The following is a 24,644-nucleotide window of genomic DNA, read 5'->3' as shown; positions in this document are numbered from 1 at the left end:
TTGCACTGCTGTGAAGCGCTGGCCGCGGCTCATCGAGGAGCGCAGCCCCAGGGAGCCGGCAGGGCACATGCAGGCCCGCGTCCCCACTCATTACCGGGCCCAGGGAGCGCTTCCGTGCTCCCTGGGGAGCTCGGGGACACAGCTGCTGTCACCTGAGCAACCAGCCCTGATTGATGCCTGCTTCCCCGTGTCCTGCAGGGACTGTAATTGAGCACGAGAGAGAAGGTGGAGGATGAGGGGACAATCCAGCCCAGCCGATGGAGCATTGAATCCAGCTGCAGCGCTGGGTCCGGGGCAAGTGGTTGAACCAGTGTGCCCCTGCAGGCTGCAGGGATGGGGGATGTGGCCGAAGGCCTGCTCTCATTCCCAACGAGCAGGGAGCAGGCTCCATGTGCTGGGCTGTGGGCAATCAGTGCTGCAGATGCAGCTCCCTTCTGTAGCTATGATATTTTCTGAAAAATATCATGATATTTTCTGAAAATATCTGATATTTTCTATGATATTTTCTGAAAAATCCTTTCCTTAGGATTTTTTTTTCTCCTGAGAACCTGAGAAGCCTCAAGAACAAAATGTAAACAATAATTATCTGCTGCTGTGGAATGAAACAGGTGCATCTGTGATTGGTCTCATGTAGTTGTTTCTAATTAATGGTCAATCACAGTCAGCTGGCTTGGCCTCTCTGTCCGAGATATAAGCTTTTGTTATCATTCCATTCTTTTCCTATTCTTAGCTAGCCTTCTGATGAAATACTTTCTTCTATTCATTTAGTATAGTTTTAATATAATATATATCATAAAATAATAAATCAAACCTTCTGAAACATAGAGTCAACATTCTTGTCTCTTCCCTCAACCTGGGACCCCTGCAAACACCGTCACAAGGTGTTGCAAAGGATGGAACTCTGGATGGAACTCAAAGGCTTGCAAACTGGATGGAACTCTGAAGGGTGGATGAGGACAGTCCCAAAGCCCATCCCAGTGCTGCCTGAGTTCCTCAGCTCAGGGTGCTGGGTGGTCTGGGACCCTCCAGGACAGGCATTTGTGTGTCTGGGGCATTGCCCATCGTGCTGGGCCCAGGCCACGGCAGGGCTGGTTCCCTCTGAGCACAGGCCATGGCTTAGAGAAGCAGAGGCCATGGCTGTGTGCCCAGCCCTGCCCCCTGCAGCCCCCAGACCCTGCTGCAGCCCCCTGCTAATGAAGCCGTTTCTGTTTGTCGCCTTTGTGGAACAAAGCTCAGCTCCTCGCCCTCTGAAGATCCCAGTCATCGATCCCTGGGAAGAAAAGGCAGCGCACACGAAGCCTCAGCCTTCTCCTGCTGCCTGAGCACTCTGCACAGCTCCTGCAGGGGATCTGGGGGGGCGTGAGGGCTCCTGGGGCACTGGGCCACCCCACAGCTCCCGCCTGCATCCTGTACCATGCTCAGTAGGAATGCACCTGTAAGGACAACGATTTTTCAGGGCACAGTGGGTTTACCTTTCAGCAGAGGGCAATGGGAGGGTTCGCCAAAGCCATGCAGCCCACATTATCAGCTATGTTAGCAAAATACCTGCTGTTGGCTGATGGGTTTTATCTAAAGAGTGGCTTGGAACATTGATGTGGTGTTCCATGGCGGCTGGGCTATGGCAGTGCAATACCCAGGCCCATGTTCACCCTGGCACTGCTGAGGAAATTTGTACATGATGGGGCTGAGCCCTGGGATACAGAGTATGACATCAGAATGTGCTTTGAAAATTCACAGAATCAGCAGGGCTGGAAGAGACCCCTTGAGATCACCCCCCTGCCAAGGCAGGGTCATCTGGAGCAGGTGACACAGGAACACATCCATGTGGGGCTTGGATGTCTCCAGAGAGGGAAACTCTATAACCTCCCTAGTCAGCCATTCCAGTGCTCTGTCACCCTCAGGATAATGAAGTCCTTCCTTCTGATGCAGCTTATGGCCATTGCTCCTCATCCTGTCACAGGGCACCACTGGAAAGAGTCTGGCACCATCCCCTCTGACACCAGCCTTTGATATATTTACATGCATTTATGAGATCCCCTCAGTCTTTTCTCCAGACTGAACAGGCCCAGCTCCCACAGTCTCTCCTCAGAAAAGAGATACTCCAGACCCCAAATCATCCTTGTGGACTCTGCTGGATCCTCTCTGGTATCTTATTGTTTTCCCTGTGCTGAGGAGCCCAGAAGGGGACAGGGCACTCTCGATGTGCCCTCACCATGGCTGAGCAGAGGGCAGGATCACCTTCCTTGACCTGCTGGCCACAGTCTTCCCTAGGATACTTCTTGCTCTGCGGTTGGGAAACCCTCTGGACTTTTTCTGTGGCAGATGCTGCTACTATGAATTAGTTTCATCCCTGTCAGAAATCCGTGTAATTGTGAGTGCCAGCCCGGCTGGTGTTGGCTGCACCATTCATTAGTGCTTCTCTTCTTCGCGAGTGTCACCTGTGGCAGTCAATAAGAGAAAGGTGAACGCGGGCAGACAGAGGCCTGGGGGAAAGCCGGCGGCAGCCTCCCGGATTTCAAAGGGCCCGCATCCACACGGATCGCTACATCAATTCCTTTTAATACATCCCAGCGCCTCTTTCCTGGAGGACCACGCAGGAATGAAGCGGCCATCGACTGCCCTCCCAGGCGGCGGGAGGGCTGCACGCCTCCCTCTGCAGTGCAAATCGCCATCGACCGCGCCGCGTCCTCCGAGAGGGCCCCGATCCGCCAGACGCGGCCTACCCTCCCGCCTCCATGGCAACCGTGGTCCTTAGCAACGCGCCGCCATGGCAACAGCCGGGCGCGCCGGAAGTGAGGCGCGGCTGTTTCCGCCCGGCACGAAGATGGCGGCGGGCGCTGCGGAGCTGCGGCGGTTGCAGTGGCGGCTGGAGGAGCTGGAGCAGCGCGTCGGCCTCGGCAGCGGGGGCTGCGCGCAGCGAAAGGTGCCGGGGGGGAGATGCGGAGGGCGGCCCGGGGCCGTTTGGGGCGGGCCGGCGGGGCCTGGCGTGCCTGGGGTGCCGCTGCCCGGCGGGGCCTGACAGCGCCGTCCCCTCCCTCTGTGCCTTTGCAGGTGGCGGACGAGCTGGTGAAGGTGCAGGTGGCGCTGAACAATATCGCCGGGAAGAGGGAGAGGATCAAAATCCTTTTTAAGAAAAGTGAGTGGCTCTTGCGGAACGGGAAGGATCGCGGAGGGCGGGAGGGGGGAGCTCCAAAGGGTTTCGCTGCTCTAAACAAAAGTACCATCCGCAATCTGCTTGTTTTGGGCCTTTATCTTTAGTTTGTTTGGCACAGAAATAAGTAATTGGGAGGGGGTTTTGTGCTCGCGATCCTCCAGCTCAGCAGTCAGAGATGGGAAAAGGGCGGCTGGAGCCTGCTATTTGCTCAGTTTCCATCTGCCGGTGTCAGTGCCAGGATCTGCTCTGGCTGAAGGGCAGTCCTTGAAGGCTCTTGGAGTATGAGCTTCTTGAATGAATTCTTGCACATTTGGACTTCTTGGACTTGCTGAAGTAGCTCTGCCCTCTGTGTGTGGTGGGAGCAATAAAGTTCTCACTCAGTGGGCAGAACTGGGGAGCTGCCTCCAAACTGGGGGGTGCTTTATCCTGCAGAGCTGCATGCTGGCCAGGTTTTGCTCTGTGTTGTCGCAGGAGGGGCAGGGAGGATTGTTGTGGTTGAACTCTGCAGTGGCTGCTCAGTATCAAAGAATAAATTGCATTTGTGGATGATTTTAAGGATGGGGGACTGTTGGCCGGTTTTGTCCTGAGAGTGGGAGAAAGCAGATTTCACTCACCTTTGATAACTGTTGTCCAGACAAAAAGCAAGATTTCCTGTTGTCCCTAAAGCAGTGTTTCCTGGCTTGAGCCATTTATTAGTTCTTGGTCACAGAGCTCCAAAGTGACATAGAAATTAATTAATTTGGGAGAAAAAAAAGGTGGCCCAGTGAGCAGTGTTTGCACAGTAATGTGATATGTAGAGGGAGGGGAGGCTGCTCTTGTGAATGCCATAACATGTCCCCTACTTTTTCTCTCCCAACCTGTTCATCCCTCCAGTTGAAGATGTAATAAAATACCTTGACCCCCAGTACATTGACAGGATGGCCGTTCCAGACACTATGAAGCTGCAGTTCATCTTGGCAGGTATGGCATGAAAAAAATGAGAGTAAACAGGAGGCTTTTGTAGCACTGCAAAAAAAAAAAAAAAAAGTGTTCTTTACCTAAGATGGGTCAGGATGGATTTCTTTTCTTCAGTTGTAAAGATGTGGCACTGCATGCTCCAAGGAGGTGTCAGAGAGGGTTTGTACAAGGATGTCTGCCACCCTCAGTGCTCCCTTGTGCACAGCCACACTGTATTTTTATCAGCTCTGATCCCTCCCGTATTGATCACTCACTGTAGCCCCAAATTAATCAAAGGCTGGTAAGAAAAGCTGGAGCTAGAATGGTTTCCTCACCCCACTTCCAGTAGTCTTCAGGCTGGGACCAAATCAGAAGACATTTGGGTGTATTTTGACATTCCCTAGCCTTGTCCTTTCTTGACCTGAGGAATCTGATCAAGCTGCAATGGTGCAATCTGTGAATGGAATTCCATAGAGTCGTGGAATGTTAAGGGGCTGGAAGGAAGGTTAAGGACCATCCACTCCCAGCCCACCCTGCCATGGGCAGGGACACCTCCCCAGCTATCCCAGGTTGCTCAGAGCCTCATCCAGCCTGGCCCTGAGCACTGCCAGGGATGGAGCATCCACAGCCTCCTGGGCAACCTGTGCCAGTGCCTCACCACACTCACAGTAAAGAATTTGTCCCTAATACCCAGCCTAAATTTCCTCTGTTTCAATTTGTACCCATACTCCTTGTCCTCTCATTAAAACTTGGTGGAGATTCTCCAGCATGAAATTGGTGTGAATCAATACCCAGGGATGAGCAGCACAAACATGTAAATAAAATCATGAACTAGCTCCTTTCTGTAAAGACAGATCAGCTGGAAAAATTACCACTATTTGTGAAAAGCCAGAGCAGTGTTTTGTGTTTACTGATGTTGCTCCTTGTCCCCCCCAATCAGAGGAACAGGCCATTCCTGCCCGTGCAGCCCTTCTGGAGCAAGTGAAGAACCTCCAGCCCATCCTGGACAGCACCAGTATCCAAGGTATGCATGTTCCGCAAGCTGGAGCTGCAGATGCCACCTGCTGAGCTGTGGCCTGTCCTGCTTGCTTTCTTTTGTCTTCAGCCTGGGACTGGAGAAGAGGACAGCTTAGTGGGGTGAGAGTAAACTGAGTGCAAACTTGGTCTGCCCCTTCCTCATGCTGCTCCAGCCTCCCTTGCAGGGACAAGGAGGTGATAGAGCTTGTGGAGCAGCCTAGGGAGAGTGCCATGGCAGAGAGGGTGGAGCCTGGCAGGTCATTCCTTCCTGTGAGCTCTTTCACATCCAGCACATCTCTGCGCCTGGCAGGTGGTTTGCTCTGATGTAGTTCTTGGTTAGCCCTCGCTGTGGGCATCCCTGAGCTCAAAGTGTAGTTAAGTAGGTTTTTTTAGTCGTGTGTGACACTTGCACTCAGTGAGTGGAGTTCTGCCGTGCTGTGCTCATGGAGGAGGACTGGGCTGTACTTTGGGAGCTGTTCCCATGTGCTGTAAAACAACCCAAAGTGATTTCTCCTCTGTGCTTCCAGCGGTTCCTGACCACGCAGCCAAGCTGCAGCGGCTCTCACAGATCCACATACAGCAGCAGGTACCGTCAATATTCCTATCAGTACTGACTAGAAGGGCCTAGGAACCTTTTGCCAGTGGCTGTACTGACACCCCTGTATTTGTATTTGATTGAATTGCTCATTTATGGCATTTTTTGCAATCTGAATTTTAAAACTATGGTCTTAAAGAAGTTTTAAGTACTCCAAGGGGGAAAAGGAGCCAGGATTTCTGTGAATTGAGTCCAAGTTGGAAATTTGCCCACCATAATCCCACTCAAAACAGCTCTCAGTGACACCTAGTAAGTGACAGTGGGTTCAACCATCTTGAATTCCCCCTTTTACAGAGACACTGAAGTGAGGCATTGCTCTCCTCCAGTGTCCTACTCTCTGGAATGTTGTTGACACTGCCACCCAGTCCCTTCACCCTTTCTCTCCCTGTATGGGCACTCTTGGAGCTGGCAGTGAGTAGCCTGGGCAGTTCCTAATGGTCTGTTTCAGCATTTTGCTGTGAGTTTCATTTCTGGAGCAAGCAAAGCCTGGATACTGAGGAGAGGCAGGCAGCAGTGCAAGCCTGGTGGCTTTGCTGTTTCATGGGACCAGTCCAGCTGCAGTGAGCACCCACAGCCAAGGCCTGAGCACTGAGTGCTGTCCTTGGATGAGTTTCCTGCCATGCTGTCATGGACTGGGAAGGGAGAAATGTCCTTCACCTTATTTTTGCTCATGCACCGTGACTCCCCTCTTCGCAGGAGAAGCGTCACGATCTCACTGACAGCGTCAAGACACTCCTTGAGGATTACAACAAAATGGTATCCTTTGAACTTTGGGCTTGGAACACCTGAATTGACCCCTTCCCCTGGCTGCTCCTGTTGCATCTCCAGCCTGGGTTTTAACAGCCTTTCTGATGTGGTGACACCTGTGTCCCTGTCTTGGCTGCGTAGGATCCCAGTGCTGAGGCACATCCCAAAGCCACAGTGGGTAGGGAAACTCTGTAGAAAGCCCTTGGATGGCAGTGGTTTGTGGTGTTCACAAGTGCCTCCTGGACTCCTGTGGGTGTATGGTGCTGTGCAGTGGCTCAGCCACTGGGTGGATTGAATCCATGGAGGCTTTCAGCAGCCTGGTGCCCTGTGCTCTCCCAGGGAGTCAGGGGTGTAATGATGCTGTCAGGATGCTTTGACCTGGGTTTCTTCCTCGCAGTTTCCACATTACTTTCCTTAAGTATCATGTCCAGACCCTGCTTCTTTCCAAGCAGTTTGTGCAATGGAATGAAATCCTGACACGTCTGGAAGTGGCCAAGCAGGCAAAACCTGTGGCAGAGTGACGGCAGAGCTGGGAGCACAGCATGCCCAGGGCTCCTGTGGCACAGCTTGCATCCTGCTGGTCCCAGCTCCCTCCCGCTTGGCACGAGCGTGCTGAAGTGACAAGGAAGGATCCTGGGGCACCCTGCTCTGTACAGAGCCTTGCCAGCCCCCAGTCAAAGCCACACTGCTCCTTAATCTGCCACCGTTTGCAAATCTTGCACCTCTCTGAAATGCATGTTGGTTTTAATGTATTTTAAAAACACGATTTCTGTGCTTCCTTGTGGGCTGTAGTAAAGTCCTGAAACACTAACTGCGTTGTCTGTCTCTCCCTGGGTGTGAGGAATGCTCCTGGCACAGACTGGGGATTTTTCCCCAGGCAGTGATCTCTTGGCAGCCTCCAGGAGATGGCCAGTGGTTCCTTTCAGCCTTGGGCCAAGGGTGGGTAAATTCCTTCCAGTCCCACACTCTGTAGACTGCCCCACACTCCTGTTCATGTGAGTTGTCCATGCTCAGGGGAATCTGGTCTTGTGGATCTTTTCCGCCTTGATGTTCTCCCATCTCTGTGCTGACAGAAGGAGTAGCTTTTGCCTTTATCCTGCCTCTGCTTTCCTGAGGCTGCTGCAAGCCAAGGCCTGTGCTGTCTCTTTCCCTTTCCAGTGAGAGGCACAAGCCATGCCTTGCTTGGTCTGGCTGTAATATGGAGTTTCCAAGGCCATGCTTTTGCAAGGGTCTCAAACCCTTCAGGTTGGTGAGAAGCTGCCCAGCTGAGTGTGACCTGGGAGTCCTGCAGGAACGGGGCAGAAATCCCACAGGAATCCCTGAAGAGCTTGCCGGTCCCTGAACTCTTCCCTGATCAGCACCCTCGCTGTTTTTTAAAAAAACCCACTCCCTGCAGCTGCCTGGGGAGCTCAGGTAAGGGTGGGAGCTGGCACTCGGCCTTCCGTGGGAGCGCACAGGGACTCCGTGTCCATGCCCGGTGCCAGGAGAGCGGGATGCGCCCGTGGGAGCGCACAGGGATGCTGTGTCCGGTGCCGGGAGAGCGGGATGTGCCAGTGGGGGCGCACAGGGACTCCGAGTCCGTGCCCGGTGCCGGCAGAGCGGGATGTGCCTGCGGGAGCGGGGAAGCACCGGGACCGCCTTGTCGGCGGGGCCGCCGTTCGCTCCGCCCACTAGGGGCACACCCGATCATGTGGCTGATGGGCGTGGCCCCGGTTTCGAGCCCCGCCCATCCGCCTCGCGCTTGCGCGCGCCCGGCGCCGGCCGCCATCTTGTGTCGAAGGGCGCGCTGAGGCGGCCGCAGGTGAGCGGGGGTTCCGCACGCCACACCGGGGCATTCCTCACTCCCACCCCGGCATTCCCGCATCCCACCGCGGCGGCCTGGCTCCCCCCGGGCCCCTCGGCACCGATGCGGCGCTGGCCGTGTGGGGGTGAGGGCCTCGTGTGCTCCCAGGGTTCGGAGCGGGGTCTCCGCGCTGCCGTGTCCCTGAGGAGGATGGGATGCGGGGTGCAGCGTCTGGGTGCAGCGGGACTCAGGAGCCTGCGGGAAACAAAGTACTGCGATCTTCTGCACCTTGAGCTGTGCCGTGGGGACGTGGAGTGCCCTGCACAGGGTCAAGCAGACTTAGGTCAGGATGGCACCTGCCTTGGCTGAGATGGCAGATGTGAGACTTGGCCTTTCTGTCTTTTACTCGAGGAAAGCTTTTTTATTGCTGCAATCCCTGGCTTGCCATCTCCCTTGTGACACGCAGTGTTTTACCCTCAGCTGGACTGGCCAGGTCCCCATGAGCCTATATTTGTACACGAGGTCCTGCATGTAAACTCTGCTTGAATTTATCCTGGGCATTTTCTGGTGCAGCTGTGGCCAGCATCCCCAAGTTCTGTTCTTAGTCACCCTTTTTCCCTTGTTTGCTCTGCATTCTCTTGAGATACAGCAGTGTTTTTCATGTCACCCTGCTTAGGCCCACAGCACTAAAGCTGTTTTTTTCACAGCCTACCTGCCAAGGCTCAGGCCGCCCTGTGGTAACATTCGTAGTGTAGGTATGTCCTTATGAGGACTGGGCTAATCTTTTGGTTGTGCCTTTCCAGGATTCCCAACCCTGACAGTTCAGAGTGCCCTTCAAAGGAAAGGCCGTAGCTAACTGTGGTGAGAGTTTCTTTACAGCTGGGTGTTCATGGGTCTGTTTTCCTTTTCAGCATTGCAGAATGGAGAACTATAAGAAGACCAAAATTGTGGAGAAACCTTGTCCTCTTCCTTTCACTGACCTGCCCGCTGATATTATTGAAATGAAGGTGAAGGATGGGAGCAAAATCAGAAATCTGATGGGCTATGCCATGAGCAAGATGGAACAGGACTCGGTGAGGCAGATTCTTTTCACTGGCTCAGGCAAGGCCGTCAGCAAGACCATCACCTGCGTGGAAATCATGAAACGAAGGCTGAAGGAGCTGCACCAGATCACCAAAGTGCTCTTCAGACAGATTGAAGAAATCTGGGAGCCCATTGTGCCTGAGGCAGGCCTCGATGCCTTGACAGTGAAGAGGAACATTCCTGCCATTTGTGTCCTGCTGAGTAAAGATGCCCTGGATCCCCAGGAGCCGGGGTACCAGGCCCCGGGATCTTTCGATGCCTTCTGGACTGAGACACTGAAAGCAGAATCGCAGGGCCAGATGAAGCGGAAGCAGGGCGGAGGCCGGGGAGCTGCCAGCACGGGGAAGCACCCTCGCTCCACAGGGGGAGTGACGGGCGGGCCCTGAGGCGGCGGCCCCGCGTGGTTCAGGGGAGCTGCAGAAACCAGCCCGGGGCTGTGGCTGCACAGCTGCTGCTGAACACGGGGCTCACACAGGTCTGAGGGGAGGGCAGGAGGAGCGGACTGATGCAACTGGGTGTGATCCTGGCTGTCTGAAAATGGGTTTTGACAAGTTCCCTTGCCAGAGGCTGCTGGGCTGTATTCCTTAGGGGATCGCGGAAGATGGGAATTGCCTCTGCTTGTGCAAGAACTGTTGGTGTGCTGTCAGCGAGCCCCAGCGAAGGGCTGCACGCTCAGTGAGGTTTCCGGTGCCTGGGCGTGCAGCAGCCTGGGCAGTGGGACAGACACCTGTCTGTGTGCCAGGTGCAGGTTGCTCTGACCAGTACAAAGGGGAGACAGGACCTGATGTGGAATCCCTGGGAAGCTGCCAGCGCCGCCCTGGCTCATGAACATACAGACAGCAGGGCACAGTTGTGCCATTTCTGTGCCTGAAGAGTCCTGCTGAGCCTGTCAGGGGGGTGGAATGTAGGACTGCCAGGATGCAGCTCTGTGTGGCGTCATGTGCAGGTAGCTCCTTGGCTCAGCAGAGCTGGTGGTTGTGCATCTCTCTCCAAACAGGCAGCAGTCGACTCGTGTTGTAACCAGCCTGAAATCCTGTGGCTCTGCAGCTGTCCTGGGGTGGTGGTAACAGGAAGCTCCAAAGGATCCTGTTTGTTCCCCTTTCTGCTCCTTCATAATGCACAAAGATGGTTTTAAAATAAAGATGTTACTTCATGTAACTTGGAAATTTGTCATGTCTCACTCATCCCACTGGAGGTCACCCTGTAGGCATTGGTGGTGGGGTTGTGGCTGCTGGCTGAAGCTCTGCTCTTCAGCCCTCCTGCTGCACTGTTTGTTCCTTGTGTGACTGTAAATGGACCCTGATCCAAGGGGAGGTTATTATCCAAATACTAACCTCTTTTCACATCCAAAATAGATCAAGGTTCTGTTTCTTTTCTGTGAAGTTTTTTGCTACTTTTTTTTCCATCCTTTAATAAACTGGCTGGAACTGCAGCCTCAAAAAGACTCGTGCTAAACTCTGCTGAGTGAGGCAAAGGATGGATCATCTCTTGTGCAGTAGTTTCCCTCGTGGAGCAGGTCTGGTCAGTAATTCTGGGCTGGAGAGAAGGGCTGTTCCTGTGACGGGCTGGGCTCTCACCTTGAGAGCTCACACGTGTCCTGAGCACTCCCTGTCCTGCGCTCTTCCCTTGTCGGTGTTGGTGCTGTGAGCTCCAGCTGGACCCAGCGCTCTGCACTGTCAGTTAAAGAGTAACAGCACAAATGTTGAGAGATTTTACCCAAGTGAGAGGTGCAGTGTGTTGCCCATGCAACCAGACAGGACTCGAGCAGCCTGCCTGGCGCACAGACACCTGCCTCGCATCCAAACGAGCGCCAGGAGCCAGGACTGTGCCAGGCTTGCAACCTCCTGCCCCTCTGGAGGGCTCGCTGCTTCCTGCCCCACTGCCTGCAGGGAGTCAGGGAAACGCTTGGACCTGTCTGCTGTGCTGGCAGATGTGAGTCCCGCGGATGGGGCAGAGTTAATCTGTTTTATCTTAGTGCCGTTCCCAGCTGCTGCTCCCTCACATCTAAGGAGGAGACCGCTTTTCTCGACTAATTAGCAGATTAGCCATAAATGCCAAGGAAGATGCTCGAGTGTCTGATCAGATGGCTTCTGACATTTTGGCTGGCAATGTGTCTATGTTTACTCAAAACACCCTCTTAGTAGAGAGCCGAGAGCCAGATCCTCAGGCAGCCTGTGTAACCCTCCTTCATGGCCGTGGGCACGTTTAAAGCCGCCTCATCAAAGCTGCGAAGTGATTGTTATTTTTGTTTCACTAGAAGTTATCTTCAGTTGACTTGGTGGCTCTCCCTTCAGGACTGAGCTTTACCCAACCATCAAACCCTTACTGGATTTGGGTCAGCACAGAGATGTCCCAGCTCCCTTACAGCTCTGCCCTTCACCCACCCTTTATCCGGCTGCCTCTTCTCCCACGGAGCCGCACCATGTGACACCGTGCCTGCTGCCACAGACCCCGGTGTCACTGCTGTGCATCTGTGTCACCAGGCATATGTGGCGCTTGGATGTGGTTTTTCAGAGCATTTGCAGGTGCTGATCCCTGCGGGTCTCCAGGAAGCTCCCCGAGGGCCCCTCCAGCCTCTCCTCCTGTGTATCAGCCATCTCCTTTGGGTGCCACACCTGTGCCCTTCAGGAGGGGTGCCCCTCTTTGGGGTGAAGCCCCACACGAGGGCTTCTCTGGCTCCAATGCCCGTGTGGAAGCTGGCAGCTGTGCATGGGGTCAGGCTGCCCTATACCTCAGTTTCCCCACCGACAGGACAGGGGGAAGCCGGCTATGCCAGTCATCTTGCTTATATTCCAGATACTGATTTTCCCTTAATGTCCTGTTCCCTCCTCTCCCTGGGCTATCATGGGGCCCAAGCCCACCCCTGCCTGCCTGTAGCCCTTGTGACCTGGGAAGGAGCCCAGCCCTGCCCTGCCCTGGCAAGTCCATCCTCAGCTTCCCGAAGCCCCGATGTGTGTGGGACCAGGTGCACGTGTGTGTGTGAGTGTGTGTGTCTCTGTTTGTGTGCCTGTGTTTGTGTGTGTGTGTGTGTGTGTCTGTGTGTGTGTGTGTGTGTGTGTGTGTGTGTGTGTGTGTGTGCAGGGGCAGGCAGCAGCACGGAGAGCCAGCCGGTGGCCCCGGGCACGAAGGACAGGGCAGGCAGGCAGCACATGAGGGCAGTGCTGCGGGACGCGGGCAGGGCTGCACCAGCAGCGGCGGGAGGGCAGCACCGGGGCCAGTCCGGGCAGCACCGGTGGCACTAGCGGGGACAGTACCGGGGCCACGACCAGGGGCAGTTGTGCTCGCAGTACCAGGGCACTACTGGGGCAGTAGTGTTGGCAGTACCGGGGCAGTACTGGGTTGTACCTCTGGCAGTACCGGGGCTGTACCACTGTCAGTACCAGGGCAGTAGCGGGGGAAGTACCGGGGCAGTACCGTTGGCAGTACCGGGGCAGTACAGCTGGCAGTACCGGGTTGTACAGCTGGCAGTACCGGGGCAGTACCGGGCCGGGTCCCGGGCCGGGCCGGCAGAGCGCGCGCTAGCCGGCGTTCTCCCCCCGCCGCTCACGTGGGAGCCGGGCGAGGGGGCGTGTCCCGAGGGAGGTGTTCGGCCAATGATGGGCGGTGGGCGGAGGGGCTGACCAATGGCGGGGCAGGGGCGGGGAGGCAGCAGGGCCCGCCCACCGGTGCCGGCGGGAGGGCGCGGGCGGCGCGCGGGGCTGCGGCACCCACGGGCGGCCGCGGCGGGACCGCGCCGGCTACGAGCGCTGCCGGGGCCGCGCCGGGGCCGCTCCGCGCCGGCACCCCGCGCCCCAGCCCGCTCCCAGCGGGACCCCCGCCTCGGCAGCGCCGCCCGCCCTCCCGCCGGCACCGGGGTCCGACCCCGGGGGAGAAGCGGAGGCAGGTGGGTAACGCCGGGGCTCCGCGGCGGGAGGGCGGAGTTGGTGGGACCTGTTGCTGTCCGGTTCCGGGGGCTCCGTGGTTGTCCCGCTCCGCGGCGGGCGGGGGTCAGAGGCCCCGGGGTTCAGAGGCGCAGCCGGGGCTCTGCCCGACCCCGGTAAAGAGCACAACGGGGCTGCCCTGGCCCCCCACCTGCTGCCACCCGGCCCGTTCTCGATGCGGGACCTGGCAGCGGCGTCCCGCCGGCAGGAAAAGGAGTTGGAGGATGGAGAGGGGATCGGAGCGGGGCCAGGGCTGTCCGGAGTCACCCGGGAGTGCACGGGAAGGAGCGTCTGGGCCGGGATGAGGCGAAGGGTCTCCCACTGGGGACACCTCCAGCTTGGTGGCCCGTGCGGGGGATAAGGGGCAGAGCCAGGGCTGGAAATATCCCCCAAAGAGCATCAGACCTGGGAGCCGCTGCAGGTCTCGAACTCCAGCGGAGCCCCGAGGGGGCCCTGGGGCAGCTGTCCCCTGGCACCGCCAGAGCCCGAGGGGGTCACAGAGCCTGTCCCTTCATGCCACGGTGACTGCGACTTTCTCTCTTCCAGGTGCTGGAGGCAGAACAGTGATCCCTGTGCCCTCACTGCCCTGCCGGAGGAGGGGAAGCCGAGAGAAAGCTTCCCTGTGGTGTGGTGCAGCCCGGGACACAGGTGTGAGTGCCCGAAGTGACGGGGTGACACTGTCCATCCCCGTCCCACCGCCAGCACCACGGCCGTCCCCTTTGTCCCCTGCCAGTGCCAGCAGTGGAGGCTGCACGCTCCATCACTGCCCTGGCATCCCGAGCGTGAGACCGGGCTGTGGGCGCTGCTGATCCCTGCGGGACGGCGGCCATGGCGCCTGCTCTCTCCACCGGAGCCATCGTGGCAATTTCTTTTAACTGTGTCATTGCGCTGCTCATCCTCATCCTCTTCCTCATCCTCTGCAAAGCCTGCAGGACCCCCTCATGTCCCAAGAAGACCCCGGCTTCTGATGTGGATGAGTCAAGGAATGAAGAGAAGTACCTGCTGCAGCCCTGATCTGCCTGGGGTATCCGGCTGTGCAGAAGGAGCTGTGCCACACTGGATGCCTGTGCTGGGACTTGAGTGCTGGACCAGGCACGATGAAAGCTGAGGGGACACCCAGCTGCTTGCAGGGGCTGTGACAAAGCCACAGTCCTTTGCCTTTGTGGTTTTGGTGTGTGAAGTTCCTGCGAGTGCCCACAGTGGTGATGGGGATAGAGAGACAACTGATGGGGATATGCTACAGGGACAGCCATGCCTGTCCCAGCAGCCAGTGAGCACAGCAGGAGCTCTGCCTTCAAGTGCACCCCTCGTTTGGGAAGAGTTTGTGGGCCCTTCTCTGGTGCTCATGGCCTGGGACAGTGGCAGCAAAGTCACAGGCCTGGGCAAAGTGGGCTGGGGGCCTGGAGAGGGGAGGCAGCAGGGCTGGCACAAGTGCAGGCTGGCAGGGTGTGCCCAGGGAAACCTGAGCAGCCCCAGCCCTGCTGGCAGAGCAGGGTGTCACCAGCCCAGACGCTTGGGGGTGGCCCTGAGTGCCGTGTGCCCTCAGCCTCAGGTGGGCATTTGGCAGATGTGTGCCCGAGCAGCGGGTTTAATGAGGCACAAGAGGGCCTGCATGGTCTGCCTGATCATCCCTGGCCTGTCTGTCAGTCCCCTCCAGCATCAGCACCAACGCTGCTAGGCAAACCACCCTTCTCCTCCTCGCTGGGTGCGTGTCCCTGCCCTCCCCCTGCCTGCTCCCAGCCGAGGTCAGCCGTGGCACTCACCCTGCCCGTGGGTGCCCCTGCAGGCATCCCTGATCCCGCTGAGAGCAGCCTGGTGTGGCTTTTTCCTGGCGAGATGAGGGTGCCTGGACAAATAGCTCTGAAGGTTCTTTGACCCTGCCTGTTCCCTGGGGATCACAGTGGCTCTGTGGGGAGGGATGCTGTCATCTGGCTTGTATGCAAGCCTGACAGCTGCATCCCCCTGCCCTGCCAGTGGGTGCTGTGGGTTTTGGAGGGCTCTGCCTTGCCTTTCCTAGAGCCGAGCAATAGCCACAGTCACCACTGGCATGGCCACTGCAATAAGGGGACAGAAGGGTGGGGTGGGAGGGATGCCAGCCTGGGGTCCTGCAGAGGCTTGGCCAGGCCTGGCAGGGCCTGCGGCTCCTCCCCGTGTCAGGTGTAGCAAACACATCCCTTTGCAGCCTTGTTTTTACTAGACTAATAAACAGATTGTAGGACCCACCTTGTGTCTCTGAGCTCTACCCAGTGCCTGGAAAATTTGTGGGGAGGTGGAATGTCCGGCCATCCTGGAGGGCTGTCCCGGGGCTGGGGACTGATGTGTCCAGAGGACTGCGGGTGGTTTGCTCAGGGATGGTGATAAGGAAGGGCTCATGTCCACATCTGTCTGTGGCTTTTAAATGCTGGGTGAAGCCTGACTGGGTATTTCCTGCCTGGGGCATGTGAGAGTCAGCAGAGAGCATTCCCCAACCTTTGTGCCAGAGGCACGCAGAGTTCCCAAGCTGTGGCCTCACTTTCCAAGGATGCTTGTGGGAGACAGGCCAGCTGAGCATATGGAGGACACCTGCCACCACACCTGTCTGGTGGCTTTGCTCCCCAGGCCTGGGAGCTGTGCACAGAGATCTGGTGGTGACAGCCACCGCTCATCAGCATGCTGTGAGGCACTGCTGCTCCTGCTGCCACCGCAGCCACACAGCAGCTGATCCTCTGCTGCACACAGAGTGGTGGCAGGCTCTGCAAACCCACGGGCACCAGCTGGGCAGAGGCACCCCAGCCCCACGCTGAGGCCCCAGGGGAGAGGGGAGCTGTGAGCCTGGGGACGGGCAGCTGCTGCCATGTGCTGTCTGGAGGCATGGAATGTCTCTCACACAGTCCTGGGGCACCAGGCCTGGTTTCCAGGCACCCTCTGGCTTAGGTTGCCACCCCCCACCCCAAAATCCAGGAGTGCCATTCCATTTGACTTGCACAAATGCCTGGGGGGTGTTTACAGCTCAGAGCTCAGTCTCTCTGGCCAGCACTCACACAGTGGGACTGGCTGCCGTGAAGCTGCAGCCCTAAAGTTTTCCTAGGCCCCCACTCCTGCCCTCCATAGGGCTCTCAGCTGGTGCAAGCCCAGTCAAGGCTTGGGAAAGCCAAGGGCCTTGTGGCTCTGGAGGGCCAAGCATGGTGAGATTTGCCCAAGCCAGACATGACTGCATACCACAGCTCTCCCAGCACCTCGGTTTATTTGTCTGGGCATAGAGGAAAAGTGTTCCTGCTGTGCAAAAAGTGGGCAGCAGGGGCCCGTGGCTTGCATGCCAAGCAGCCACCGATCAAAGCCCAGCTTGTTTGGTCGGAGGCTGCCCACAGAGTCACCATTCCCCCCTCTCACTGCTCTTCTTTCTTCCCTGGCTGTCTCACCAGGCTAAGCAGCTTCTCCATTTTTGCTATTTCCTCCTCGGGACCTTTCTTCACCTCCTGGCCTTTCTTTTCCTGCAAAGAGACCAAGCAGGATAGAACTGTAAGCAGAGAGGAAAGCAGGGATGAGGAGGGGTGTCCAACACAGGGAGGGCTGCTGGCGTACTGTGTCTGAGCTCTCACCCCTCACTGGAGGCTGATCCACAGGGGGATGCACCTGCTTATCCTCATTTTTCAAGCCCAAGGTGCCATGAGATGTGTGAAAGCTCCTATGAGCTGGGAAAGGACACTAATGAAGTGTTTGGACGGGAATGATAGTGGATCTATTGATCCACAATGACTCAAAGCCTTTTCTACCTCTCTCTTCCTAGACCTTCTTAGCCCCATGGCACCTCCCACATTCCCCCAGCACCTGTCCCAAGCATCCCACGGGCTCCCTGCCTGAGTGCTACAGCAAACTACCAGCATCTTGAGAAAAATCACATAGCACAAGGGAAAGAACCCGCCCAGTTCAGCCCTTGCTTATTTGGGTGCAGCAGGGGCTTTCCAGGCCTGGCAGAGGATGATGTCCCTGCTGAAGGCACAAATTCCACTCAGTGCTTTGGGCATGATGTTTCTGCTGTGCTGTGGGCTGCAGCATTGCTCTCAACAGAGTTCTGGCACTTTGGGAAAGTGATTAACCGGGCTTAGGCTCTCCAGGTTCTCATCACATAAGACACAGCTGCAGCAGAGGAATTTTCCAAGCTACACTGAGCCCACCAAGCCCTCCTGCAGCTGAGTGTCTATGCCATGGAATTTCTCCAAAACAGCATCTCCACAGTCACCACTTCCATCATGCAGTGCTGCCTTTCAGTCCCAGGCTTCCCCTTTGCCACCCTGCTGGATCTCGCCTTGCCTTTGGATTTGATGGGATGCCCCTGCTTTGGGGCTGGGGAGCTCCTCTGTGTGCAGCATGGCTCTGGGCACCCCAGGAAGCAGCTGCCTAGCGCAGGTGAGCAGGAGGGCTGGCACAGCCTGGCAGGTGGGCTCAGGAGAGGTGGCAATGGGCCTCCAGCACCGCAGCAGAGCAAAGGGAAGGGAACATCCCTGGCCACGCTTGGAGGCAGCCTGCAGGAAGCTGCTGTACTGGCTCTTCTTGGCATCCCCAAAGCACAGCTGCTGCTCTCCGTGCTCTCAAAAGGCCAGAGGGGCAGCACTCAGCACCGAGGAAGGAGATTGCCAGCTTTCCTCTCTCCCCACTTAGAGCAGATCGATTCTCCAGCCCCGCTAATGGCCACGGGCGCAGCAATTACTAACACACACCCTCCCTTCAGTGCACAGCACCGGGAAAGTTCTTATCCCGCATGAATCTTACTGCGTGTCTCCAGCAAACGCGGGCACTGTTGAGTGATGACAATGGGGAAAGCCCCGGGGAATCCCTCCCTGTGTCCTCCCTCCTCCCAGCCCAGCACAACCTCGGTGGGGCAGAGGTTTCCTAAGCTGCCAGAGGACACTGCTGAGATGAAGGCAGTCCTGGGGGGAGGATGGGGACAGGGATATTTGGAAACCCCTCTGCCCCCAAGAAGAGAGCCCCACCGCTGTTCTGAGCACTGGGATGAGCCCATGCTCTTTAATTTACTGTCCATAGTCTCCATGGTGGGACAGTGCTGGTTTGTGTTAATGCCAGCAGGTGAGCAGCGCCCTTTGTAGCTCTGGTCTGGGCCACAGCGATGTTTGTAATGTCTGGGCCAGTGATGTTTGTAATAATGGCCCACACCACAGCAGAGCATCTCTCTGAGTGAGAGCCTTGGCATAAACACAGCTGCTCGAGGTATTTCAGGACCTAGCTATTTCTGCAGAAAAGCTATTTTTCTGTCTGACAGCATTCAAACTCCTCCCTTTGGCACTCTGTGTCACATACAGCATCACACAAAGGTCCTCGGGACAGGCAAAAGAGACACCTTCTTTGCTCAAATGGAAAGAGAAGATGCTGAAGCCACCTGTCACCAATCCATCTCCATCCCAAGCCGTTTGACCTCTCTACTGGCAGGGTCAGGAACACACCCTGCCTGATGTCATGCCGGCCCATGGGAACTGTGTCTGAGCCTCTAAGCCTTGCTGAATTCACCAGCCTCAGGCAAGGCTCAGCTCCTGGTCACCAAACTGTCCCTAAAACTTTGACTTTCACACTGGCTCAGCTCCTTTGGTGCTTGTGAGCACGCTGTAACAAAGTCACACGCAGGCCTGTAATGAGCCGTAACTGAACCAGAGCCCTAATTTAACGCCACATAACCAAGCAAGCAAGATGACACAGGGAATGGAAATTACAATGTCCTTTTAGGGGCACTGGCATGGAAAGTTTCCCTTTATTCTGTCATCTGCTTCTCCCAGGGCACTTGTGCTTGTGAGCTGGCTAGGCCGCTGATGGCACCAGCACAGCACGGAGGGATCTGCTTGGATGCATGTGGCAACTTCCTGCAAATCCAGGGACTCGGGTTGCATCAGACCTCTGAGAAGCAGTCCTTCTTGGAGCAGAGCTATTTCATGTCCCAGGGCACACACGAGATGGGGAAGTGTCACTTCCACACATGGCTGCCAAAAGGTTCTGCCTCCAGTAGCTGCCACAGCCAGGTGTGGAGAGGGCACTTGTGGGGCTCTGCCACCATGTGTGCAGCTGAGCCTGCCCTCCACCTACATCCCTGCTTACACCACATCCATAGGGCTCATCAGGAGCTGGGAGTGAGCCAGGGCAGATCAATCTTCCCCTTGAAGCTGCTGGATGCAGAGCTGAGGTTACATGGGAGGTCTGTCCCTGAGCAGCTCATGGAAGGGTACTGGAGCTGCTCAGAGCAGCATTTGCATAGACTTTACTGTTAGCTGCTTCCAGCTGGAGAGCAAAGTGTTCCTGTTGAAATGTGATGAGGGACATGGCAGGAAAGCTCAGGGCAAGGCCAGGAAAGGTGCTGTGTGGGGATGGACTCTGCCCTGATTACAGAATGTGACCTCAGGGAAGAGAGATGAGGAAGAGACCCCCTGTTTGTGTCCATGCTGCTGTATTTGTTGCCAGGTTTCTCACAGCCCTTGTACTCCCTGTACCTCACATCTGAGGTTTTCCCTGGCTTGTCAAACAGGGAAACTGAGGCACAGAGCTCAGGCTTACAGGCAGTGTGGAGGACCCTTGATGGTCCTCTCAGCCCCAGAGTGAGCTGGCACTGGAAGTGAAGCAGGAGGTTACAGATGACTGAGGGAAGCCTCAGAGGGAAGGGTGGAGTGAGAACTAGGACAAAGATGAGGATGAGGCCTGGCTGCCTGAAGATCCCTTGACCCTTGGAGCCTCAGCCCCACTCATCCCCACACTGGCACATGCTGAACTCTGCATTCAGGTTAAGCAACTCATTTAAACTGGAGTCTTGGCTAATGCCTTCATTCCCTAGTTGAACAGTATGCCACCGAGTTAATAAAACTCCCATAAAAGCTGTGATGCTGGCACTTCTTAGCTTCCATGTCTTTTTCCCATTGGTTGAATAATCATGAAATATCTGTTCCGAAGTCTTGATTAAACAAGGCCAAACATGTTTATATTTTAAAGTAGCAAGGAAGTCAACCACACTGACATGAGCATAGTCAGGAAAGTCCCACAACTTCCTTGGGAGCAGAGGTGACTCTTTACCCTGCTGAGCTTGGCCAAGGGGCACAGGCCTGTCTCTGCCCTGCTGCTGTCATGACACTGATGTCATTCCTTACACCATGGGATTTCTGGATACAGTCATGCTGGAACAGGACCTAGACATTTTATAAAGCAGCCCAGACATTTTCTAAATCAGCCCAGACCTAAGAACTGGCCTCCTGCGCACAAGGGTTTAAGCTTTTACAGAGTTGCTTTGAAGGGGGTGAGAAGCCTCAAGAAGACATTTAAAATTGCTTATTCTTATTATCCTCAGTGGGAAGGGGCACACAGCCTGCCAGCTGTTCAGAGGAGTATTTCTTTGAGAGAAGATCTTTTCTTGTTCCTTCTGCTCAGGTTAAGGTGACAGTTCCAGAGTAAGGGCTCCTCCACTACCAAAACACACTAGTGACTGGCCTGGTGAACTCAACAAATGAAAGCAAAGGTGAAGCTTCCCTGCAGCATTTCTGTCAGGAAGGCCAGGGAAAGCCAAACTCCTTCACGAAAACAAGAAAAATTTTCCTCATCATCTCCCTGGGCTTCTAACCAAACATTAATGGGATCAACAGGAATATGATAAGAGCTGCAGTCCTGAAGCCTCCCAGATCTACCTCATCATGGTCCTATTGCAACCCAGTGCTGCAAATGAAGCTGGATTTGTGCTGAGCTGGGGATGATGTCTGTGCCAGGACTTCTGGGCTCTCCAGAAGTCCATTTGCATGAACAGCAACATGCTCTTCCACCACAGAAAGCCTTGAGGTACACCCACAGCCTGATTTGACAGCATCGGTCCTGGCCCATGGAAGGATTAGCTGACAGACTGGAGATAAGGATTTAGGCTTATTCCACTACTATTTGGAAATAAATGACACAGTAAACAGCTTTTTGCTGGGAATGAAGCCAGCAGAAAAGCCCAGGGGATGGCTGGGTCATTCAGGTGACAGCTGGGTCATTCAGGTGACAGCAGCCACACAGGATTACGGGCCTCAAGGATGCTCTTACCTCCAGCTTCAGGTACAACCTGTGCATCTCAGGGCAAGCACCCTCACCTTGCTCAAACTCACATCCTGACTCAGAGACTTTCCCTGGAATCTGCACTGGCCCACGCCAAAGCACAGCAGGGCACACAGGTCTCAGGGCCCCAGCTGCCTGCCTTTGCTTGTTGGAAGTCACCATTTAGATTGGGTCACAGTGCTGGGACCAGCCTGTGGCTCAGCAGCACACATCTGCCAGGAAAGGCATGGGAGCAGAGGTCAGGACATCCAGCAGGCAGGAAGTGCAAAATTGGATCAGACCTGGAAGTGGATGGGATTGTCACTGGAAATAAACCAGAAGGAATTGGGCAGGGCACGTGGGCAGGGGTCAGTTGTCCCCAGACAGTGTGTAGCTGCCCAGAGCACACCACAGAGCTGGCCTGTCCACAAACATCCATGGGAGAGGGGAGGGAAAGCCTGATGGAATGGACGGGCTCTGCAGCAGCAGCAGCAGCAGCAGGGAGCTAAGAGCCTGGTCAGATCCATGGCCATCAGGGAGCACAGCCTGTGCATGGTCACTGCTGTGTGCCTGCCCTGCCAGGGGCTGGCTGGGACTCCCCCTCCTTGCTCACCCCCCCCTGCAGTGTACTCTTGCCAAGCAGAAGTTGTGCACACAGCAGGAGCTGTTCCCTGAAGAACGTTCCCTATTCTTGCTAACTCCAGAGCCTCGAGCAATGTCTCTTACAGACCACTAATTTAGGCACCTAAATTTAGCCATAAAAAGACCACATTTAGCATGAAAACTTCAGCAAACAAGGCCAAGCTGAGTGCAGATTTGTCTCATGGCAGTCCCCACAGCTCCTCTGAACTGGGCATTACAATGATTTGTTACCTCCTTCCGAATTTATCCCTGTACCAGCTGCAGAAACCCACCAAAACCATTTAAAACTCTTGGTCTTCTGTCTTTTCCATTGTCTGACACAAGTTCAGAAGAGGGGTGTTGTCATGACCCACAGGTCATTAATCACCAAATAAATAGCTTTAAAGAGAAAGATAAGTTTTAAAGTCATCTTAATACATTATGGGTCTGAAATGAGCTAATACCATAAACTCTACTCTGCACAGATGCTGTGACTAGGAAACATCAGCAACAGGGTCCCAGGAGGTCACACTGTGTTTTGTCAGCCTTGAGGACAATTTAGCTAAACTCTAACTGTGAGCTCTGGGTGTGTGAGATGAACAACAGCTTTCTTTTGGGTGTCATCAGCCTTAGTCACTGAGATGAGCCAACATCTATACACTCTACTCAAACAGAGCAGCCTGGTGAGAAAAAAAAACTCTTCACAAGGTACAGGGAAAAGATTTTCAGTCGTATCACTTAAGTGACTTGTACTAAGCACTGAGAAAAACCATTGTGTGCTCATCGTGCAAGGCAATTATCCTGTCCTGGCACACTGAGACCTCCTGAAGGAGTCAGAGTGGAATAAAACCCCTAAAAGCTTTTTCCTCAAGCCCAGGGAGTCCTGGTGGTGCAAACCATCACTGGGATAAGGACAGAGGGTATGGGATGCCCTTTCCTTCACCTCACTGTGGGGACAGGCAGCGCATCACCCACTCAAACCCTGCATCCAGCCCTACTGGATTCAGATTTTCTGAAGTGCCATTTGGCTCATCAGGATGGGATAAATTATTTCAAGTAGCTTTTAACATTTTGGGAAGCCCCAATAGTCAAAGCCTGTCCACATGCCAGGTGCTATAAAGGCCTGGGATGCAAAGGCTGGTGGAGGAATTAGTGCCCAGTGTTTAGCTGTGGGATCTCTCAGACCCAAGCAGTGGGGAGGAAGGAAATGAGATTTTAATTGAGATTATCCATAAAACCCACTAGACAGGCCATACCTAGTGTTCTAGCTTGACTTCAAATATTGCTGGAATTCCAGTGACACCTGACACCAAACCTCAGGGTAACCTAGACAATCCAAAAGCTAAGCAGGTTTCCCTAACTCTGCACCTGCCATGAGGGGCCACATCTGCAGCACCTCTTCACCTGGGTTGGCAAACCTGACGTGAAAGGCTCGGGCACACACAGCACCCACAGGCACGTACAGCAAACCCATCCAGAGGGATAAAATCAAGGATATGCCCTGCAGAGTGCAGTGACCTCAGCATTCTTGAGCTGCAGCCCTTGATTCCTGCCAGGCAGCACAGTCAGCCACCCAGCAACATTTCCTTATCACTTTTTTTTTTTTTTTTTTTTTTTTTTATTACTTCAGCTTTACTTTAGCATTTTGGCATGCCGGTTCAGTAAGCTGTTACAGATTAGAGTTTAATAAAAGCAATCAAACACAAATGTGAATATGCAGCTCCTGCAACTCTTGGGTGCTGCTTTTATATCATAGAGCACAGCATCTCATGAGACAACATTTGCAGTTGTACGAACAGTATATTTTAAAAAGCTGGAGCTTTTTCAATGCCTTTTTCTCTGGCCACAATTATTAACATATACATATCCACCTTGATCACCTTTTAATTGCCTTAAGAAAGTCCAGTTGCTGTTTTCCTTTTAACACAGCACCTTCTTTAAATTTTTTTAATACAGTTCATAAAAGCATTTGTATAGGGAATATATTCTTGGTTGCTACTTTCATGGGAGAATGTGAATATACTTCATTTTGGATAAATACAAGTACACCGGAAACTGGATTTTGTTATTATTAGAAGTAAAAATAAATGTCCTTGCTCAAAGAAGTCTCATATGTAATAACATTAAATGCCAATGCCATGAAAGATGTATTATGACTGATACTCTTCTGCTTATGAAAAAACTCAGTCTGCAATTTAATGTTAAGCTACATTCCTCTCTTTCTCTTTCCCACTCTCCATGACTGAACTCAGGGATGCTTCAGAAACTGCACTAGATATTTCAGCTATGTGAACAATTCTGTCATCTCAACAATGCATCCTCCTTGTGTATTTTTCATTTAACTCACAGAGTCACCTGAGGCTGACCTAGGAGGGGTTAGTTCACTAGTGCACTCTTGTCCATGGTGGGAGCAGCTCCTCTTAAACTGCTTGTCCAGATGCCTGTTCAGTCCTTGGGGTGCTCAGCACAAGAGGCTCCATGCAGTGGATTGTCCCACTCTGCTCCCAACACCTGCACAGCCATTTCTTTCGGAACCCCCCAGGAATGGTGCTGCTAACCCATTCTTGGAGATATCTGTCAGCAGATATCTTATGCCCACTGAAACCTTCTCCCTCAGTCTTTTCCTGCTGTCTTGTTACCTCAGAGCACTGCCTTCCTTACCCTGCAGCCCAGGATCTCTTTGGCAGTGCTCACCTCTCTCATCTCCCTGATTCCAGCCTCTCAGCTGCTGCTGAACCAGTTCTGGGTTGACTATAT

At 54.7% G+C, this 24,644-nt stretch overlaps 4 protein-coding genes across 7 annotated transcripts in view; 3 read left to right on the top strand and 1 right to left on the bottom strand.

Annotated features, from left to right (window-relative positions):
• Window positions 1-2,797: 2,797 nt before the first annotated feature.
• Window positions 2,798-7,260, top strand: DCTN3 (dynactin subunit 3). Its single transcript, XM_064736438.1, has 7 exons — window positions 2,798-2,923; window positions 3,052-3,136; window positions 4,028-4,114; window positions 5,031-5,114; window positions 5,635-5,693; window positions 6,399-6,458; window positions 6,881-7,260. Exons 1-7 carry the CDS (start codon window positions 2,825-2,827, stop codon window positions 6,968-6,970), a joined length of 564 nt encoding a protein of 187 aa, XP_064592508.1. The 5' UTR covers window positions 2,798-2,824; the 3' UTR covers window positions 6,971-7,260.
• An 878-nt stretch (window positions 7,261-8,138) lies between these two features.
• On the top strand, window positions 8,139-10,473 carry RPP25L (ribonuclease P/MRP subunit p25 like). 4 transcript variants are annotated; one of them, XM_064736434.1, is made up of 2 exons: window positions 8,139-8,250; window positions 9,144-10,473. In XM_064736434.1, the coding sequence occupies exon 2, from the start codon at window positions 9,153-9,155 to the stop codon at window positions 9,699-9,701; it is 549 nt and encodes a 182-aa protein (XP_064592504.1). In that variant the 5' UTR covers window positions 8,139-8,250; window positions 9,144-9,152; the 3' UTR covers window positions 9,702-10,473. The 4 variants fall into 4 exon arrangements, with proteins under 4 accessions (XP_064592504.1, XP_064592507.1, XP_064592505.1 ...); XM_064736437.1 differs by lacking the exon at window positions 8,139-8,250 and adding an exon at window positions 8,356-8,377 and having other exon boundaries at window positions 9,144-9,836; XM_064736435.1 differs by lacking the exon at window positions 8,139-8,250 and adding an exon at window positions 8,420-8,575.
• A 3,441-nt stretch (window positions 10,474-13,914) lies between these two features.
• Window positions 13,915-14,398, top strand: ENHO (energy homeostasis associated). Its single transcript, XM_064735618.1, has one exon. The coding sequence runs from the start codon at window positions 14,064-14,066 to the stop codon at window positions 14,247-14,249; it is 186 nt and encodes a 61-aa protein (XP_064591688.1). The 5' UTR covers window positions 13,915-14,063; the 3' UTR covers window positions 14,250-14,398.
• A 2,029-nt stretch (window positions 14,399-16,427) lies between these two features.
• DNAI1 (dynein axonemal intermediate chain 1) overlaps window positions 16,428-24,644 on the bottom strand; it is a 137,449-nt gene continuing 129,232 nt past the window's right edge. Inside the window, exon 20 of the mRNA XM_064735753.1 lies at window positions 16,428-16,705. Within this exon, the coding sequence (XP_064591823.1) occupies window positions 16,601-16,705 (105 nt within the window). The 3' untranslated portion in view covers window positions 16,428-16,600. The remainder of the gene's footprint in view (window positions 16,706-24,644) is intronic.

This window comes from Zonotrichia leucophrys, chromosome Z (genome assembly GCF_028769735.1).
Source record: "Zonotrichia leucophrys gambelii isolate GWCS_2022_RI chromosome Z, RI_Zleu_2.0, whole genome shotgun sequence".
Taxonomy (NCBI): domain Eukaryota; kingdom Metazoa; phylum Chordata; class Aves; order Passeriformes; family Passerellidae; genus Zonotrichia; species Zonotrichia leucophrys.
The sequence above is the reverse complement of the archived record's forward strand: the minus strand, read 5'-3'. Positions and strand labels throughout refer to the sequence as shown.

Excerpts from the sequence above, each read along its gene's own strand:
- ENHO (XM_064735618.1), top strand. The coding sequence starts at position 14,064 with ATGGCGCCTGCTCTCTCCACCGGAGCCATCGTGGCAATTTCTTTTAAC.
- DCTN3 (XM_064736438.1), top strand. The coding sequence starts at position 2,825 with ATGGCGGCGGGCGCTGCGGAGCTGCGGCGGTTGCAGTGGCGGCTGGAG. Across the intron at positions 2,924-3,051 it reads GGGGCTGCGCGCAGCGAAAG|GTGGCGGACGAGCTGGTGAA; the intron begins GTGCCGGGGGGG and ends GTGCCTTTGCAG. Across the intron at positions 3,137-4,027 it reads CAAAATCCTTTTTAAGAAAA|TTGAAGATGTAATAAAATAC; the intron begins GTGAGTGGCTCT and ends TCATCCCTCCAG.
- RPP25L (XM_064736433.1), top strand. The coding sequence starts at position 8,582 with ATGGCACCTGCCTTGGCTGAGATGGCAGAT. Across the intron at positions 8,612-9,143 it reads CCTTGGCTGAGATGGCAGAT|CATTGCAGAATGGAGAACTA; the intron begins GTGAGACTTGGC and ends TTTCCTTTTCAG.